Source organism: Haliotis rubra, unplaced genomic scaffold (assembly GCF_003918875.1).
Source record: "Haliotis rubra isolate DU_JTF1 unplaced genomic scaffold, ASM391887v1 Scf767, whole genome shotgun sequence".
Classification (NCBI taxonomy): domain Eukaryota; kingdom Metazoa; phylum Mollusca; class Gastropoda; order Lepetellida; family Haliotidae; genus Haliotis; species Haliotis rubra.
In genome coordinates this window covers 122,743-143,167 of record NW_025767487.1, presented here as the reverse complement: position 1 = coordinate 143,167, position 20,425 = coordinate 122,743, and the positions used below count along the sequence as shown (strand labels likewise).

At 38.6% G+C, this 20,425-nt stretch overlaps 1 protein-coding gene and 1 long non-coding RNA gene across 2 annotated transcripts in view; one reads left to right on the top strand and one right to left on the bottom strand.

The window, feature by feature from the left end:
• LOC124260513 (ergothioneine biosynthesis protein 1-like) overlaps positions 1 to 20,425 on the top strand; it is a 65,262-nt gene that overhangs the window by 37,042 nt on the left and 7,795 nt on the right. The window contains exons 4-13 of the mRNA XM_046694842.1: positions 8,842 to 8,954; positions 9,095 to 9,163; positions 9,681 to 9,821; positions 10,012 to 10,138; positions 10,383 to 10,500; positions 12,412 to 12,575; positions 12,779 to 12,899; positions 16,018 to 16,165; positions 16,254 to 16,340; positions 16,653 to 16,817. Of these exons, the coding sequence (XP_046550798.1) occupies positions 8,842 to 8,954; positions 9,095 to 9,163; positions 9,681 to 9,821; positions 10,012 to 10,138; positions 10,383 to 10,500; positions 12,412 to 12,575; positions 12,779 to 12,899; positions 16,018 to 16,165; positions 16,254 to 16,340; positions 16,653 to 16,817 (1,253 nt within the window). The remainder of the gene's footprint in view (positions 1 to 8,841; positions 8,955 to 9,094; positions 9,164 to 9,680; positions 9,822 to 10,011; positions 10,139 to 10,382; positions 10,501 to 12,411; positions 12,576 to 12,778; positions 12,900 to 16,017; positions 16,166 to 16,253; positions 16,341 to 16,652; positions 16,818 to 20,425) is intronic.
• Positions 3,034 to 18,613, bottom strand: LOC124260514. The gene is made up of 4 exons (XR_006894110.1): positions 18,603 to 18,613; positions 17,515 to 17,519; positions 6,282 to 6,294; positions 3,034 to 3,159 (listed from the first exon to the last, which is right to left on the bottom strand). It is a non-coding gene; the product is annotated as an uncharacterized LOC124260514 (long non-coding RNA).

The following is a 20,425-nucleotide window of genomic DNA, read 5'->3' as shown; positions in this document are numbered from 1 at the left end:
GGGGTAAGCCCTGTCCATACTCAACAGGAAGTTGGTCGTCATCAAGTACCATTTTCCCGATTGACTGTAGATCCCGGTAGAGAGTGAGTCCCAAACGTTGTACGATTTTGATATTTCCAAGTAGTAAATGTTTCTGAAATCGACTTGTCTTATAAGCATGGATTATAACCCCTATATCATTTGGTCATGACACATTATATTTTGTTTACATTTGAAGGATTTCTTGACATGTCTTTCAGCGCGAATCGAAAAAGCCGAGAAGTCGACCGTTTTCGAGAGCTTTACAAATAATCAATTGAATTCATTTCACGTATTGTGCATTTTTATTCTAAATGAGGTTATGTAGCCACTGTGTCAAGATTTTAGCTTCTGTCAATACAGATATTCACAAAAAACAATAACTGTACGCGCCGATGTTAGTTACTCATGTGAACAAATCAACTGCAGTGAATGATGAAAGTATGAAGTTTGAAGTATGCAGCTGTACACATCATCATCATCATTTATTTCTCGAAACCACCCACGATGGTACATGAGACATAATGGCATATATACTGAACATCATTGAAAACGCACCAGTGTAAAATTTTCCATATTTTCATCAAGATGGATTTCAGCATTACAATGATCAATGAATATAACTAACATGAAGTCGAAGGGCATGTCCAGTTGCAAAAAATAGAAACAAATTCCTGTCCACGATTGTGAAACGAGGACAGAGATGCCGCGGTTAACACCTCACGAAAGAGAACGTGCACAAGGCATGATTCAGGTTGTCACCAGCAGCAGGGATATTGCACGACAACTTGGACTTGGCCACTCCACCATCGTTTGGCTTCATAGACGACATCAGTAGACAATGACCTTGGCAACAACGTGTTACGACGCTCCATCAGGATCGCCATATTGACCTTGTCCATATCAGTGATTGAACACTGCCGTCTGCTAGGACTGCTGCACCAGTTCAAGGTTGACGTGGTGGTCATCAGCGTTGACTCCATGCGATGCCGTCTACACGCTACAGGGTTCCATGCTCGACGTCCTTACGCTGGACCAATTCTGACTGACAGACACCATAATGAGCGTATACAATGGGCTAGTAGGCATTTTCAGTAAAGGTTACAACAATGGCATGGTGTGGTAGTCACTGACGAATCACGTCTTATCTACGTAATGCTGACGGCCGATTACGTGTTTGGCGTAGACGTGGTGAACGTTATGCTGATGAGTGTGTGGTTCAGACAGACCTTTGGGTGGTGGGAGTGTCATGGTCTGGGTGGATTATATTACAATCACAGGACTGCCTTCATGTCTGTCAAGGGAGAGTTAATGCCCTTTACTACCGTGAGCAGATTCTTCAGAATCACATCGTATCTTTCTTCAATCACCACCAAGATGTCCATCTTTTCAACAGGACAACACACGGGCACACACAAGAAGACTTTCCATGCAGTATCTGTCCTAGCAACACATCCATGTTATTCATTGGCCAGCACACTCGCCAGGTGTATCCACCATGAAGCACTTGTGGGACGAAATTGGTCAAAGTCTTTCGCGGCGACAACAGATGCGAAACATCCGGGAACATGAGGCTGCACTATTGAAGAAGTGGAATGCCATCCTGAAGAACTCTGTTCGGACGCTTATTGACTCAATGAGGAGACGTTGAACTGCATGTGTCAGTGCAAATAGCGGTCACACGCGATATTGACATTTCGATTTGACACCACGTGTGTTGGATCCTTTCTGACTGTGGAACATTTCAATGAATGAGCGTCTATTCTGTGTTGTTGTTTTTGTCAGTCGTCCATCTGTTATTATCCACTCAAAAAATATCAATTCCTTACACGTGCTTTTAATAATCTGAACTTTTATACGTGGTGCGTTTGCAATGATGTTCAGTATATATACAGTAAACATCAAGATGACAGAACATACATGAATATAAATTATAAGTCATTTGTAATACCTCAGATCGAACAGGAATACATCTACATGAATACGTCAAACATATCAGATATACAGACAAATGTCATACGAATACACCAGGCATGAAAACAAGTAACGGATGGAAGTTTTTTATGGAATGTAGGGATTATCTCCTAAGTTTTGATGATATTAATTTAAGGTATCTGGAAAGGTTACATAGGATGCTTGTCTCTTTTGATTGAAGAAGGATTGCCATTTTAGTTAAGTTTGGGAATTGGCAGAATATTTTGGGAATATATATAGATCTCTCTTGGGTGAAGGTTTCGCACTTGAAAAGGTAATGGAACTCATCTGCGATAGCAGTTGAGTTATAGAGAGGACAAAGTTTTTCAGCTCTTGGTACTCCACTCCATCGGCCTGTTTCCACAGGGAAGCTATGGTTTGATGTTCGCAATTTCACCAGTTGTAATGATAACGTCTTAGGAAGAAGAAGGTATGATTCAAATCCAAAAGACTGTATAAAATAGCAATAATATAAACCTTTAGGGCTTGCAGAGATATCGCCTTTCCAATTCTGAAAGAACTGGTCTTTTAGAATTCGTTCAGCGTTCGAAACTAACCATGGGGTGGAGTACCCAGATGGATTATTCCAAACATGGTTTAAACCAATGTTATTTAAGAAACGCTGTATACAAGTAAGCCATGGTTGTCATTGTTATTAGTTTCAAAATCTAACCGAACAAACCGAAGCATTATTCGAGAGAATTTAGTTACACCTGTTTGGAAATGTAACATACGCTTGTATATCTTGCTGTGTAAAGTTTCTCTTCCTAGTTCCCCATATACCATAAATTTGGTGTAAGTTTCGTAGGCCGACAGTGAGCTTAAGGAATTTAGATGAACTTGTTCAATTAAGTGTAGGTTTTCAACCCCCCAAACTACTGAGCCATATGTTAAAATTGGAACAACCAAAGTGTCAAATGCTGATAATAAGCAGTCTTGCGGTAAGTTGATATTTCGAGACTTCCTGAGTAGATCATACATTGCTTTTTGTGCATTTTCGCATAGAGATTTTATTGCATATATAAATCGTCTTTCTATGCATGTTATTTCCAAGATAAGTATAGGAATCAACCATCTATATACAATTTCTACCGTAAAAGAAGGCAAGTTTTAATGATATAGCAGGACCGCCTCGAAATATAACAACTTCAGTTTTCACAATATTAACTTCATCATAATACAATACTCGTAAAAAGCATTTCAAAAAATGCATGAGTAGGTGAAGGACAAACATATTATCAGCAGTCATAAAATGTTTTCGAAATACAGTCTGAGCAAAAGATAAAATCTCATTTTTGTTTCTTTTTAATTCCCTCAATGCTTTTTGGATTTTTTCTAACGTTATATCTTTGTTCAATTCTTTACAGTCATAACGTGCTGGTGCAGTATCCGATTCGTCAAATATCTCGGTATTATGATTTGCGTACTGTTTTGTGATGTAAAGTAATCATAGAATCTATTTATATCTGGGGTTGCATTATTCAGGTTTTTAACTGGATGTTTGTTAAATAAATGCAAGAAATCCCTTGGGGGAGTATTTCATGGAATTTCTCAGCATATCTTGTACCTGTTTCTTGTATTTTCGTATGTGTCTATCCATACATTTCTTATAAAATTTCGATGTTTTACGGAACATTTCTATATTTTGAGCGGTGTTTGAATTCTGAAGACGACTTTTAGCTTTATGAAATTGTTTTCGTAATTGTAAACATTCATATCCGAACCACGGTTTATTTATTTTGCACGCCTTTCTTATGTACAAACTGATAACGGGTTCCGAATGTTTCTCGTGCGGCGTTGGTGAGCACGTGCGTTATGCGCTCAGCGAGATCATTCACGACAAGTGGGTCGCACTGACCTCTGCGTGCGTCACGAATCGATTGTAATAATTTGTTTATTTGGAGCGTATTTAAGTTGTTAACAAATACCTCGGATTTAGATTTATCATATCTACCCGGTTTGGAGTCGTTTTCCAATGAGATATTACAAGGATTATCTTGAGTGGAGGTGGTGAATTCTACTGCTTTTAACTTAAAGACAAATGGGCAGTGCACGGCAGAAAACAAAGGTCAGAATTCTTTACTTTCTAGCTCAGTGAAAATATGTCAACATTTTGGTGAGGCTATTAAGTAGTTGATTACACTAGTATATTTGCACGTCGTTTTACCTATTAATTTGTCACTACCAACTCTACTGTTGCAAATAAACATACATAAGGTTTTGCAAATTTCAATTAGTCTAATGTCATAAATATTAATCTTGACATTATCTTGTGTTCCACGATATTTCGATATTGGCTGTTGTGTTTGGTAGTGTTAACTGGGTCCGTTTGATGGGGATCACAAACTGTACGAGTAGAAGACTCATTGTCGTTTATGTGTGCTTCCCTACTACCATGGGGTAGCACTAACTGCCCCTGACCACCGGCACACCCTTATCTAAAGGAGGTCTTGGCCTGGGTTAGCTGTGGGGGTGCACGGTAAGGGGGCGGTATAGACACTTGCTGGAGCACATTATTTACATACAACCAGAAATTATTGAGAATTTAAAGATTGTAATTTTATATTTTTTTTCACTCATTACTCACGTATTAAATGTGAATATTAGCAGAATATAACTCCAGATTCAAAGACAGGTGAACAGTTAGTATTTTGTCAAGTCACCATGGGCAGCAGTAGAGGCTTCAATGCGGCGGGGCATACTACTGATCAAAGAAGTTAGAAAGTCGTGGTCCATGCTGTCCCAATATCGGACCACCTCTTCTTTCATTTCAGCAATATTTGTCAGATTTTTCTTATTGACACTTTCCTTCATAAGTCCCCAAACATTTTCTATTAGATTTAGGTCAGGGCTATAGCTTGGCCAATCTAAGAATGTCATATTTTGGGTCCAAAACCTGGCCTGTGAATACTTTGAACGATGTTTTGGGTCGTTGTCCTGCTGGAAAATCCACAAATTTCCATAGAACACGTGAGCAGATGGAGGTAAATGTACCGCTCACTGTTCATATTCCCTTCAAATACACAGAGGGGCGTTGCCCCTAACACAGATATGCCACCCCACACGTTACATTTCGGACTGTACTTTGGGCGCTGATACAAAGATTTTTCAGTTTGTTTGGTCCAGAATTTCAGTGTATTAGGAAACAGCCACACAGACCTTTCATCTGAGAAAATCACATTGTCCCAGTTAAGATTTCTATGCTGTAAGCACCAGTTCAACCTTCGCTCCTTTTGTTCAGGTTTCATGATCGGTGATGGAATTCCTCGACTTTTCTGCCAACCTATTGCATGCAGCTCAGTTCTAATTGTCTCCTTACAGACAGCCACAGTTCCTCTATCAATCATATCCAGCCTTAAGTTTTCTAAACTCCTTCGTTTGTTTTTAGAAACAAGAATACAAAGCCGCCTCCTGTCACCGACAGTCAATTTTCTGGGCCTACCTGCGTCTCCCTTGTGCTCAATGCCATTAGCATTTGCAATATTTTTCAAAACACGATAAACAGTGGACAAAGGGATGCCTGTTCTACTTGAAATCACTTAAGCTGATCTGCTGTCCTTGTTATAATACTCTAAAATCTACTTCCTCTTCTCTAAATCATCCAAACTGAGGATCACTGAAAATGTCGTCTGCTAGCAAGTAAACAAAGGGGGATAACTCTTCACAAACTAATGAAAAAGGATTTACGGAGATGTCTCTCTTGAATGAAACCAAGCACTTGATACCTGGTCAAGGTTGCTTATACTAGAAATCCAATTGAACATATTCCTAAACTTCTCAATAATTTCTGGTCATACTATACATAGATGTTATCAACAGATATGTGAGCCTTTTGGTTCTTGCTTCTAGCTTCCTTCGTGAGTGGAACTAACACTTCCCTCCTGTAGGAGCCTATCTCCCCTGTGAACTGTTCCATGATAGTATACGGTTTTCCTTGTAAGTTTAGGGCAGCTGCTTTGACACTAACCCCAATATTCTTAAATGTTAGCAAGAACCTCACTAGAGATGCCTTGGCCATCTGTGCGCTTTAATGTCTTTTGAACCTTGTCCAAATCATCTGGCTTTAAGTCACCTTTATCCGATTCTTCCTGTGACCTGTGTTTTTAATATCTCTCATAAAACGGAATAATTTTCCATGAAATAACTTTTTACCGATTCTCCAGAGTTGTTTAATCTCATCTCATCTCTGTATCCCATTTTAGTTGTTTTAAGTGAATACCACTGTATTACGTCTTCAAACAATAGGAAAGCAATGTTATCCAAAGGGAGTTTTCCATTGTGTGACAAACGGTTGAACTTCATCTAGGTGTCAACCCAGCTAACAATCTCACGTTGTCACAGCGTTTAGCTTTGTTGTTACACCGTTATTCTGTGGACGTTTTGATATGTCATTTTTACGTCGCCGCAAAGTTCAAGTTATTTAACTAATGCTAACGTTGTTTTACGGTATATTTAACTTTAAAAGTTGAATAGTTTTCCCAGTAATGAACAACAGTACATAAGAAACAAAGCAGAAATTCACTTCAATGTTTATTTGTCAATTTGCATGAAGTTTTAGTCGTGTGTTTTTGATGCTGAAGCTGAATAGTGAAGAAAGAATCTCTGAAAGGTTTTACAGAAAACTCGGTGACACCAAGTTATAAGAAACGTTGTTTTAACGTTGTGAGGAGCCCAAAGCATTAAGTTTCCTCACGTAACTTTGCAACGTTGTTATTACGTTGTGACATAATGTTATAAAATGACGAAACACTAACGTTGTGACATTACCAATCTACAACCTGGGAAGGTGTCCTAATTCTTTCAATGCGGAAATGACACCTGGAAGAAGTTCAATCACCTCGGACGTGGCATCCTCCTCTGTATTGACATCTCTTTCAAAGCGACTGCTGGTGCTGCTGCACGCAAAGTCGTGGTCAGTGTTATTTTCATCAACCTTCTCTTTCTATGTCCATCAAGGTCAATGTAAATGGGTCTGGTGTACACGACTTGCCACATTTTATGGATTTCTAAGGGAATTATATTTGCAAATGGTTTGGTGTGAAGTTATATTTTTTTACTGTCAATATCAGACATCCTTTGGCAAACCTTGCTGACATTATGTGGATGGTGCTTACAGAAGTGATTAATAATGTTTCAAAATTTTGATTTCTCTGCGCAATAATAACAATGGAAACTTCCACCCATGATTGAAAGCAAACGAACTGATAATCTCAGTACATACTGTGGTTGTAATAGTGACCTACAGAAGAGAAAAAGGGAACGAATCAGAATTCGATAGCTGCAACTACCAAGACAGTTTTGTGTGAGAAGAAACCAACAACCCGTACGGTGATGAAGCAACTACCATCGATGCGTACAGTTATTGTTTTCGTTAATATCTCAGTTTGTATGCTTTGACAGAAGCTAAAATCTTGACACAGCGGCTACATAACCTCATTTAGCCTAATAATGCACAATACGTGAAATGAATTCATTTGATAATGTTGTAAAGCCGTCGAAAGTGGTCGACTTCTCGGCTTTTCTTATTCGCACCGAAAGACGTGTCAAGAAATGCTTCAAATGTAAACAAAATATAATGTGTCATGACCAAATGATATAGGGGTTATAATCCATGACCATTTAGCTTATTATAAGACAAGTCGATTTCATAAACATTTACTACTTGGAAATATTATAATATTACGAAGTTTGGGTCTCACTCTCTACCGGGATCTACAATCTATCGGGGAAATGGTACTTGATGACGACCAACTTCCTGTTGAGCATGGACAGGGCTTACCCCTGGTGAGTAAGGTCATTTGATTTCTAATTTTCATCACAAACTTCACCACTTTCGTTTGTGGATGGTCAGCCAAAGCCTATATCCGATGTCATTTTCACAAAGGAGTAATACATTTGTAGTTTTCAGCTACCAAACTCTGCTGTTTTTAAGGATGTGTACCTGCCTTTCTTCGAAAGATTTAATACAACGTGAATGTTATATATCTTCTTTCCAATCCATTGCTGTTTCCAGAGCCAATGGCACCCTTCAGTGTACTACATTTTCTTGACGTGTCTCCCATTTATATGTTCTTTTGAGGGTATTGTGGAATTACAGACGTGTCTCTTTCTTTCGCAGTCAGTTTTGGTTCTGGGTTCTACAAAAAATCTTCATGTTCCATGTTGGTCATACTAAGTCTGTCTGTACGATTGACCTTTAAGAATGGGTATTCATAAACCCCACTAATTGACTGTCTGAGGATTTCTGCTTTACTACACCAAATTGACTTTATCAGTAGAGTTGTTTGAACAGTTAAAATGACGTCTCTTCAAAGGCCTACATTGGCGACGTCTGTCATTCAGTGAGGTAGAACGATCAACCCACCCTGAATACTGCTAATTTCTTGCCACGACGGTACCCGTTTTACCAAGGCTTTCCTAATTTTGCCACTACAAATACATGCAAGGCATTCCGTGCTACCACTTAACAATCCTAATTAACAGCTACTTGGCCCAGAAATATGATAAGGCAAATGAATTTGAGCCACGTGTAAATTTCAGCATCCTTGTACTACCGAACTGCGATAAATTCCACATTACTTTTGTATTGTTTCACCATACAATTATTCATTTTTATTCAAAGTTACACTTTTAGTTTGTTTCAAAGTTAAAGTTGTTTCTTGTTTCCTTGTTTCTTTTGTTTCAAATTATTAACCAATGCAAAGAGACGCCTAATGTCGGGTGGTCACAACACACCGCCTGCATGTGTGACAACTGGTGTATAACAGCAGTTAAAACTCCTTAAATTCCTGCTTGAGGCGAGGATTAAATATATATGCATGTGAAAAATACTTTCTCTTCCATCTGTAGATGAGTCTGCATTTTACAAATGCCCCGACCGTCTCCGCCTCCCTCTCATCTTCTACTTCGCCCATACAGCCACTGTCTACGTCAATAAACTTCTTCTTGCGGGCTTTATCAAGGTAATTTTTTTCTTTTTTGTTTTCGTATGAAAACAACGATTACATAATTAAAAACGCAGGAGACGGCAGAATTGCTACAAGCACCACATATCATCATTGACCATTGTTGAAAAGTACAAAACAGTGTTTCTTTCTTTCAGGACAGAGTGAATGTTGAATTTGAAACAATGTTTGAAACTGGCGTAGATGAAATGTCATGGGACGACACGGTAAGTCGCAGCGATCACATCAAGGATCCAACATCAGGTAATTTACTGTTTCAGGAGTAGACGTGGCCAGTGTACATTAGGTACTTTACATTTAGCACATTTCCTGGTTTAAAACAGTTTCCGCTAATATGATATATTTCATACCCAATAGTTTCATTGGGTTTAAGATGAAAAGAACTGTAATTTCAAGAGATGTTAAATCCGGTACACATAACTTTCATCTGCATATAGTATATCAGATGCAGATTACCCCTGGGTACAGAGTACATCATATACTTGTAGAATATGTAGGGCAAATGCAAAACTTCCAACACATTGGTATATGTAAGGTAGATTCACAATCACAGATGGATGGTTGGATGGATGGATGGATGGATAGATAGACAGATAGCTAGCGAGTATTACAAAAATCACGTTAGGCTTTAGTGGCAACAGCAGTAATAGTCATCTTTCCGCTTACAGACCACTTACAGAAGTGTTGTAATAAACATTTTGCTTAATGGTCTATTTGTTGTAGGAGAACTACCGCATGGGAGGAAACTTTATATGGCCTACCCTGGACAAAGTGGTGGAGTACAGACGAAAAGTGAGAAATCTGATTCTTGACCAGATAGATAACACCCCACTCACTCTGCCTGTTACAATGGACCATTCATGGGTAAGACGTTTGTATTTCGTCCTAAATTCGTGTTATAATAACGTGTGTCATTGGCGTCGGATTACCACGACACACACCAAGATTCGTTCTTTAAATATGTGTTCTGTCGATCAGCCACGGCGGATATAGCCATCCTGTGGAACCTATATGAATGCAAAGAATATATATGATTTATGTCTGTTTAAAATAGTGGGGCCTTATCATGGGAATGGAGCATGAAAGGATTCACGTGGAGACTTCATCTGTTCTCATACGCCAATTGCCCATACATTTGGTCCTCAAGCCCGAAAGATGGACATATGGCCCCGTGAAAAGTGGTAGGTATGAATTATATTTCGGGTTTGTTTTTAATATTATTTGTTTTGGTAGCATTGAAGATAAAACATAATACTACGGTCGCAATTTATTATGACGCAACATGTTTGTTCAGGAAACGAATATCACAAATACAACGAAATATACCTCTATTAATAAGTTTTTGTTGGTCATTAAACTTTATTTGAACACACACACACACGCATGGATATGTGCCTGAAGATATTATATGTAAGTACTTTCCAGGCTCTAGCGCGACTGAGAACACACTACTCTCCATGGAGGCAAAAGACATCACAATTGGCAAGCCTAAAAGCTTTCCTTCCTATGGGTGGGACAACGAGTATGGCCAAGCTGAGATACAGTAAGTTATGGGGTCGGGGTATTCATTGAAAGATTCCAAACTCGATACTCTGAAATGATAATATTGTATGTAATATGAATGCGTAAATGAACATATATTTAAAAGTTAGTATATATGCAAGGCTGATAATTTCATTATCATATTCCAAGTGTGCTATTATTCCCTTTCGAAAAGGATGGGATATAGATCATATATATTCATCAACAGTCTTAGATTACTTCTGTACACATCTGTGCACCGCTTTCGAATAGTAAGTTCACATTTTCATGAAGACCAGGTTATCATCACTTTTGACACTGCATTGCGTGCAAGTTTTGAACAGCTTAAATACAGATGTCCAAGTATATTTATAAAACCCAGCATATTTCTGAATAGATTTACCCTTGCAGTGACATCTGATACGTCACTATTTAATACTGTGGTACACAATCAAGAATTTTTGTTTTTCAACTTGCTAAGGGCGTTGAGTTGGCGCATTATGAATTATCACATTATCGTTAGTACTTACAGATTGAAGTAGAGGGTTAGGGTAATCGGTCAGGCTGGTTAAACACGTTATCATATCAGGAACTTCCATATCAGCGGCGAGTCGGACTTCTCCCTGGAAGCGCTGCCCAGTCGAACCCACGAAGAACTTTCCGCAGAATATGAAGGCTCTCTAACACTGCAGCCTGCATTACCCAGAGTGTCAGAAGGGCTGTGTTCCCGTCGGAGAACCCATGCACCAAGAACAATGGGGAGCCTCACGTCAGTGTTTTTGGGATGCAAGCGATGCATTTCAAAGGCGATATCCCCATATTTAGAATGTTTTTCCTGAATCACGCCAAACATGTTGCTGTCAAAAGGGACAGATAATTCAATGATATAAATAAATTCATTGGCTTTATCAAAAAGGACAAGACCAGGTTTGTTTGGCTGGAATTCTTCTGAGGCTGTATATGAACCTATTCCAAAGAAGTTCAAAAGCATCATTTTAAGTGACGCCCTGGACATGTTCAGAGTCGTACCATGGATGGACCTCGGAGTCAAAGCCAAAAGCATGACGAAGACGATAGTAGAAGCAGCGAGCCATGTCATCATGTCTTTTAAGATATGTTGTTTGTGCCATTGAACTGTGTTGGACATTCTCAGTAAATTCATTGCAAAGTGGACATTTCATATTAGTAGTTTGTTCAAGAATAACATTTTGGCGATTGCGAGTGGGAAGTGGACTGGTCCTGAGCAGCAAAAAGAGAGCCCTCATTTTCACATTTACGACCAGCCGGTTGGATTACTGTTCTGTTCCACACACTGCATACACACGATACAGTGGCTTCTCAGAAAGCTTCTCCACAAATGACCGACACTGGGCAGTCTTGGTGAAGGACTTCACCTGGTTTACTGCCATCGCTGTACCGTCCAGCAGTACATTGCCATCGACAAAATCAGATTCTGTACAACAACCTTGGCACGCTTAAAATAGCGAATGTCTTGACATACATCACCAGAGGATCAACCGATAAATAAATATATGCAAAAGTACACAGTAGAATTAAATCATGAAGAGCGTCCACATTAATCAAACCCCTACCATCCGAATTGACTGGGAGGAACGAGGGTGGTGGGCTCTGTTATCAGACATGATCCTTCTGGTCAGGCGGTCAAGACTCTGGATGTCTTGTTTTGTTCGATCAACTACTCCAAAGATATAGGAAAGGACTTGCACAGCAAAAGAATGGTGGCTTTGACTTTGTTTCGAATAAGTTAGCTCTGAGCTCCAGAATTTCTTTTAAGCGGGATTTATATGCGACCCGAAGTTTGTCTTGAATTTGGGCATTATTATTATCATCAGTGATGGCGACGTGAAACAATCAACTTGTCTGAATTTATGAAATTTTCGTTAGCATAATATGTGCCTTTGTTATATTCCAGTGTGCCGCCATTTAAAGCATCTAAATATCTGGTGACCAACAGGGAGTTTCTAGGTTTTGTCCGTGCTGGTGGATACAAGTGCAAGAAGTATTGGTCAGATGAGGGATGGAAGTGGCGAGTGTTCAAACAGGCAAACCACCCGGTGTTCTGGATCTGCAATAACGGTGCTTATTTCATCTAAACTGTATTAATGGCTGAAAGAACATTTGATTCAAGATACAAGATTGTGTTGTGTAAAGCTCTCGTCACGTGAATTATTGAAACAAGTAAATCCCGACATGCATTTCTCTTCTGTCCAGTGTGTACTATGGAAATGACTTCCGTTGTTCATAGTCGAAGACTTAACAGATGAACTGATTTCTTACAGGATGCATAGGGGGATGTGGTGGGGACCTAGCTGACTGGTCTCACTGCCATATCAAAGGTGTACCAGAGAAGATACTTGAAAAGGATGAAAACGACTGTCCCAGCGTTGACACGGAATACAGGTTTAACCATTTTCCTGCATCGCGATTAAGCGTCTGCAGTAACGAATATGGGGTTGATGTTGGTGGGTGGGACACACACATGACGCTACTCGTGGGTATAGATGTTTAATTCAGAGAGCACGATTATGACAAAAATTATATTAATATTCATCATCGGCATTGAAAATATGACATTAACATCATTATGTATTCAATCTTAAAACATAACATAACTAATACACACTCACGCCAAACTACATACTAGCTATTAGTTAGAAGAGTACATATAACATTGAACGTACAATTTCAAACACATAGAAATTATGTGTGTGTGTGTGTGTGTGTGTGTGTGTATATATATATATATATATATATATGTGTGTGTGTGTGTGTGTGTACGTGTGTATGTATTTGTATGTATGTGTGTGTGTTGGCGGTAGTTGCGTTATGCTAGCTGAAGGAAGCGCCAGTAAAATCTTTCAACAACACCCACTCGCCGTCTGTGCAATGCCTAAAGAGTAATGCGCTTTCGGTAACATTTGGGTTTTCTGCAGTTTGCATGGATATTAACACTTCATAGGTGACCTGTATCGAGTCGTTACGTGTATTTCAAGTATATATACCTGCTCTCGATTCACAAATTCAGTTGCAACAGCCCGAGTGTAACAGTGTAATGGATACTGTTACAAACTACTGAATTACCTTAACTGCTGTGAAATCACAAGTTCACTTGCGTGAGCGTGAGAGTAAGTGAGTGAGTGAGTGAGTTTAGTTTTACGCCGTACTCAGCAATATTCAAGCTGTATGGCGGCGGTTTGTAAATAATCGAGTCTGGACAAGGCAATCCAGTCATTATCAGCATGAACATTGATCTGAGCAATTGGGAACCGATGAACATGTGTCAACCAAGCTCAGCGTGAGAGAAACAGCGTTGTGGATATTGGTACATGCAACACAAATACAGAGTACGGGCGATGCGTGTCACATTTCTACTTGGCTGTTGTTGATATTTATATGGAAATGATATCTACACTCACAACAAAATAAACACCATAAACAACCACATAAACAATAACTACCTTTCCCTTTCCCACACCCACATCTACATACAATGTAGATATCATAATGATATTCTTAAATCCAGATCCAGGAATGCAGTTCAAGCTAAATTATCTAATTTTACAGAACGTCCAGTACTTCCAGTTAAAATGTTTTCAGACAGCACAATAAATTTGTCTGAACTGGTGAGGATGTCATCAATACAGTAAAAAGAAATAAATAATTAGCAATTGAACGTGCAACCATTATTCTTATTTCTTCCAAGCCAAATCCAAACCATACCACACAATCCTTTGTATCTAACCCTTGTCCATAAGAATTCAAAGTTAATTACTGAAGCATTTCTCATTACTGACAGTGATATAATCCATAATTACTATAGCCTTTACTACTTGCGACATCTGCGTGACAGGTACAAATGGCTAGATTGTATCCAAGCCAAGGAGCCATCATCGTTGTTTGCAACTATATTTATTTATTATTATTATTGTTATTTATTATTCCGCCGATTTTTCTACCAAACATACCTCCTAAACCAGTGTTCAGAATCGCTTACAAAAAATCACACAGATGTCCACCGAGGTGAAGATATTCCCCTTAAAAATCTCTAGGCTCTAAGCCCAATAGCAAAGGGGAGTTAATTCAAAATTAATTCCAAAATTTCAAAGTTTGACAGCAAATATCTCAAGTATATTTGTTCCAACATTTCCAAATCTCTTGTACAGATGCACAATCGAATTCCCAACAATTGTGCCTGGACGGGTCAAGTCGCTAAAATGTACTGTTTGGCAGTTATTTTTGTTTTCAGTTTTTGGCCATGTTTTTCAGCAGTTTTCTGAGTAGTCTGCTCCCAAAATGTGCTGAGCTCGAACCATCAGCTCTCAATATTCCAAACTTTCCATAACTGATGTCCAGTAACTATTGTTCCAATTTTGCACAAAAAGAAGTCTTGGTGATTCCAGAACACTAATTGTTTTGACCGTAATCCCAAGAACAGCTGAGATACAGCCTTTTAAAGAGGGAACTATTTCTTCTCCAGAACTTCTTAAAACTACATGACCCCGCGACCCCGGCTGTGTTAGGAAGAGCCGCTCGCCTGTAAAAAACGTGTTCTGTCTCCGTTTTGGACGATTTCTAGTCCTCAAATACAATTCAAACACCCGTAACTCTCAAACCAACCGTCCGATTTCGACCCAAATGTACCTGTCCAAGTGGGCTGTTAGTGTCGATTATAACTAGTGATTGCAGTAATGTATCTCCAAAGACAACAGAGGGACAAGTGAAATTATATTTTTTTAGTTGCTATCTTCATCGGTGAAAGTTAGCTGTATGTATCTCAAACGTTAGCTGATCATTTTCTGTACTACGGTTCCTGTTTCCTGATGGCGGTGTATAGTACAGTTATAGGATTACAAAAATATAATATCTTACTATTATATACAAATACTTAAAACTTAACTCGGCCACACTTCGAACAGCTAAAAACAGCTTAAAATGCCTGAGTATACTTTTAAAACCCAAACTGTTTTCTGAATAAAGTTACCCTCACAGTGACTTGAGAAATGAGTGGCAGTTTACAATGAATGTACCCTACAGTATCCCTGATAATATCTTCATCGTACCAATACAATGCATGTTGAATTATTATTTCCCTCACTAAAGTTTGATATGAATAAAGTACACACAAGGAAATATACCTGTCATTGCATAAATATAATCTTCTTGACAGATACCTTATGTTGTTTCATAAAGAAAATGGTTTTGTGTTGCAATAGTTCCATACAGATCTGGTTTTGTGTATATGCATACAAACGTTGGGGATCATGACCACCTTTATGCAGTTTGTACGTGGCTTACATTCAGCATTACATTTTTTCAGTAAGGTACAGATTCTAGTACCTTTAGTGGAAGCCACGGTGGCTGAGTGGGTTAGATCGCTGACGGTTTGGTGCCGTACTCTGAGAGAGTGGGTTCGAATCCTGGAATATGTACTTTACTGACAAGGAGTACTTCTCAGTATCACATACGTTACATCTGACCAATTTCGAAATTGCATTGTGTAAGTTATACATTTGTTCAGGCTGAGGTTGATGTTTGATCTGGTAAACCTTCCCATCGACTGGCCAGTTGAAGTTAATTACCACGAAGCAAAGGCATTTTGTTACTGGAAGGGAGAGGATTTCCGCTTACCAACCGAAGCGGAGCATAATGTCATGAGAGGCAAGCAGGTTAGTCTTAACTATGTGTCTTTGTCTAGCATAAGGAACACTTGTTGAATCTGGATGTGTGTACGTGATTGATTTTCTCTCTCATTAGCGATCAGTGAGCGATGGTACAGCGTGTGACATCATATACAGTGACAACATCGAAGCCAACTTAAATCTTCAATACGGCTCCTCAACTGTGAGTATGGTATTCGGTGATAGTCGGGACCTTTTAACATTTGTTTGAGTCGGGGCTGATGACTAGGTATAAGTGAAAGGGGTGGAAAACAATCATGGCATATACCCTGGTTCAATCAGGGTATCGTGGTTCAATTAATCATACACATTCTTTCCAACATTTTCAGACGCATTTTCCGACAGTCACACAATAATGATCCCACTCGTTAAAACATATTGTTATTGACGACTTGGTTCTGTCAGTGCTTAAAATATCAACATCAAGCATCACTGTCCAAAATGTCGTTAATATTGTTGACTCTTTGTTCGGTAGCCTGTTAACCTGTTCCCAAGCAATGAGTTGGGTTTCCATGACGTATGTGGGAATGTATGGACATGGGTGGAGGATCACTTCAATGGACTCTCCGGATTTGACACACACTGGTTGTATGACGACTTTTCTTCGCCGTGCTTCGATGGTCATCACAACATGATACTGGTATATATCCCTTTAACTAATGATTCACTGCTTTGGAACATTTGAAGAATTGATTTTCTATTCTAAGTTCCTTTTCATAAAAACTATCAAGAAAGGAAGATATTGATATGTGTATGTGAAGACATCTTACGTTTAGTTCATACCCAAATAACATGCATGATGAGCCATGATGAGCCCTTTGTTCGACTCACTTGAACAGGGATCATGTCTATGAAGCCTCCATGTCAGTACTGGGTCCTCTGCATCTCAAATCAACGTGAAACTTGGTATACATAATTCTACCATGCGAAACTTATGTGAAGTTTTTCATCATTTTAAAAAATTGAAACCCAGTCAATATTTCTCTGTATTTTCAAACTACAATTACAGTATGTTACAGCAAGGGTTTTTATCAGTTGTTGTAGATGGTGGTGAAATGAACTGTAGTTATTTACGAACACCCAGCATAAAATGTGTTAATTCTGACACACTGTGACCCAAATATTACCCAAAGCGGTTTGATATAAAATATCGTTTGGAAGCTTATGACTCTGTCTCTTGACTATGCAGACATATTTTATTTGATTCTTTTTGGATTTGCCTACGGTCTATTTCTGAATACCCCACCAAATATGTTTGAAACAGGGCATACGAACTCATACTTCGGTATCGCGTTATTGGAAGCAGTGTGGTATCATAAACAGTCCATCGTCCATACCATCACTAATATACGAAACATGTCGACACATCAATACAACATCAATCAACTCGTCAACTTACGACCTTGAAATTCATTTTTGAAATGGTGCACAGTTATTGATTGTGCTTAACAATAATTGTATGTGTCAGAACATTAACCACATAACAGATTTTGTTCGTTAGATACATTTTGAAATATATCATAATGAAAACTATATGTAGCTAAGTTAATTAAACGTATGTGCTGTAACAATAGGTATTATTTTGTTCTGCGTTAATCACTTCACCACACGATAATCCGAAAATGCTTTAACCACTAGGTTACATGCTGCTACACTGTCGAACGAAACTTATAAGCTGAGGACATTTCTGATTCTTAGACACCAAAAATGCGCATGTATTTGTTTCAATAATGAAACAAAGATGTCCACTACATAAACTAGAGCGCACATAAATACTTACAAAAGCTTACACGCTCCTAAATGTTTCATTGCAAATATTTTTAAAGTTTCAATACATGAGGTAGGCAAATATAAATGTTTCAAATGGTTGGGCGCAATTAATGGTTCGTTATGTACACTAAAGCGCCAAAAATGGTTCATTGCATAAGCTAAAGCTTAGAAAAAGTTTCATTGCGTGAGTAAGCGCGTATAAATGTTTCATTGAATAATCTTAAAGGTCACATGCAACGTAAAATACAACTTTGCAGATTCTGATACCTTTCGGTATGGACTTACCGAAACAAAGCGTCAAAAATGCAAATTCAACTTATAAAGTTGAAAAATAACGCGATGAAAAAAAACGCGCGAAATCGGAGTTCAAACGTTTCACTAATTTTCCCCCGACTTTTCTGGGAAATACGGGTTTCAACAGCTGGGCTGCGCTCATAGCACGTGCGCAGTGAAATAGGTTCGCGCAACTTGGAAGCGGGCTGTCTGGTGAATACTCGGTGAAGGCTTTGGTGTGAGCTATTTTCATAATGTTTTGTTGATATCTCACAGGCGCGAGCTTTTTATATGTTATGACAGTAAATAAACTGTTTATATAATTTCATTTGTCTATTTCACCACACGTTCTTCTTACCGAGTCACTTTCTCAGTTCGATACTTAAAAGCAATGTCATTATTTAGAGTTGACAGAATTTCTAACTGTGATATAGATATGTCGCTGTCACAGACAAAACTCAATGTCTTGTTTTATTGACACCTGTGTGTCTGCCTGCCTGTCTGCTAATGACAATATTCAATACACAACTGCGATCACTGACCACATGCAATTTGAACTTAACACCAATCAGGCTATACACCATAAACAAAACGCATTGAGTTATGGCCCGAGTTCGGTCTCTGTCACATTATGTAATTACACAGACAGGCAGGTGTGATACTTGAACACATGACATGTTATGATGTCTGTTGATTGCAAAATGTTATACACAAAAAATGAGCATGTATTTACAAAACCCAACTTTCTATATATACACACACAATGAGCCGTGAAGGCGGCGTCTGCTAATGAACCAGCCGTTACACTTGAGTGCACACCCACCCGCTCTGACTGGGTTCGGTATCCCGGCTGCTTCGTTTCGAGGGAGGTAAACCCAAGTACAAAATATTGCACTTTTGATTTGCGATTATACGCTTATAATTTTGTTTATATGTTTTTTCATAATCAGCAATGCTTATTATATGTCATGAATAAGTGATAATTGTGTTTTAATTATGTTTGATTTTTTGGTTACATGTAACCTTTAAGCAAATATAATTTTCTCATTACATAAGCTAAAGCTCTTAGATATTTTAACACGTGAGAATTTACCTTTAGGGGCAACTAAGGGGACAAGAAGGTCAGATTCGTTGACTGAAATAATACATGTCGTTTCCCAGTTGCTTATACCGATGCTCATGAAATCAGGCACTGGATTGTGTGGTCCAAAAGAATTAATTACAGACAATATTTATAATACTGCTGGGATATTGCTGAAAAGCTGAAAAATAAACAACAAACAAACATAAATCTATCAATACAAGAGCTTGGGCGCTCTGAAATGTCTATTTCCTGGAACCAGGACGCATTTAAATCTTTCATCACATAAGGTACAAGGCATATAAATGTTTAGTTACCGAATCTAGGACGCATTTAAATCTTCCATTACATAGAAAACCTATAAAAGATTTGAATGTTTCATCACATAAGCTAAGGCGCTTATAAATGTTTAAATACGTAAGTAAGATGAAGTATATGTTAAAGAGCAACTTTGCTTATTTCAATATTTTGGGCATACGTTATCACAAATACATGTACTTGACAAAAATGAAAGGAGAAAAACGGAAATAGCCTAAAACAAACAATAAATTGACTGGCGAAATTACTTCAAAAATGAAAGAGTCCACGTTTTCAGTTAAAATGTGTTTCCTTCATTGGGGTTGAAACCTGTTCTCGGTGTCGGAAGAACAATTGCAACGAATGCCGGTGCTCAGTCTCACTGAAGAGACCGTTCTGTCTAACTTCCTTGGGAGGTATTTAGGTTGTTAGAAACCTACATCGAAAGCTCGCTCTGACTGCAATAAAGAAGTTGTTCTTCCATATATTGTTATCCTTCATCACCGTTCTGTCTGCTCATCCTTTTACAGTCTGTAATTATCGTGTCAATAACGTATGTCGCATGTCTTAACAGGAAAACCCATCAAAATCTGGGTAAGAATTGATTTTCGGCTACCATGCTTGTCGTGAGAGGCAAGTAACGGGATCGGGGATCAGGCTCGTGGACCTAATGGGCACATGCAAATCTCTTCCAGTTGCTTAGATCAATGTTCGTGCTGTTAATCACTGAATTGTCTGGTCCAGACTCGAATGTTTACAGACCACTACCATGTAGCCGGAATGTTGCTGAGTGCAGCGTTAAACAACAAACAAATGTTTAAAGTAAC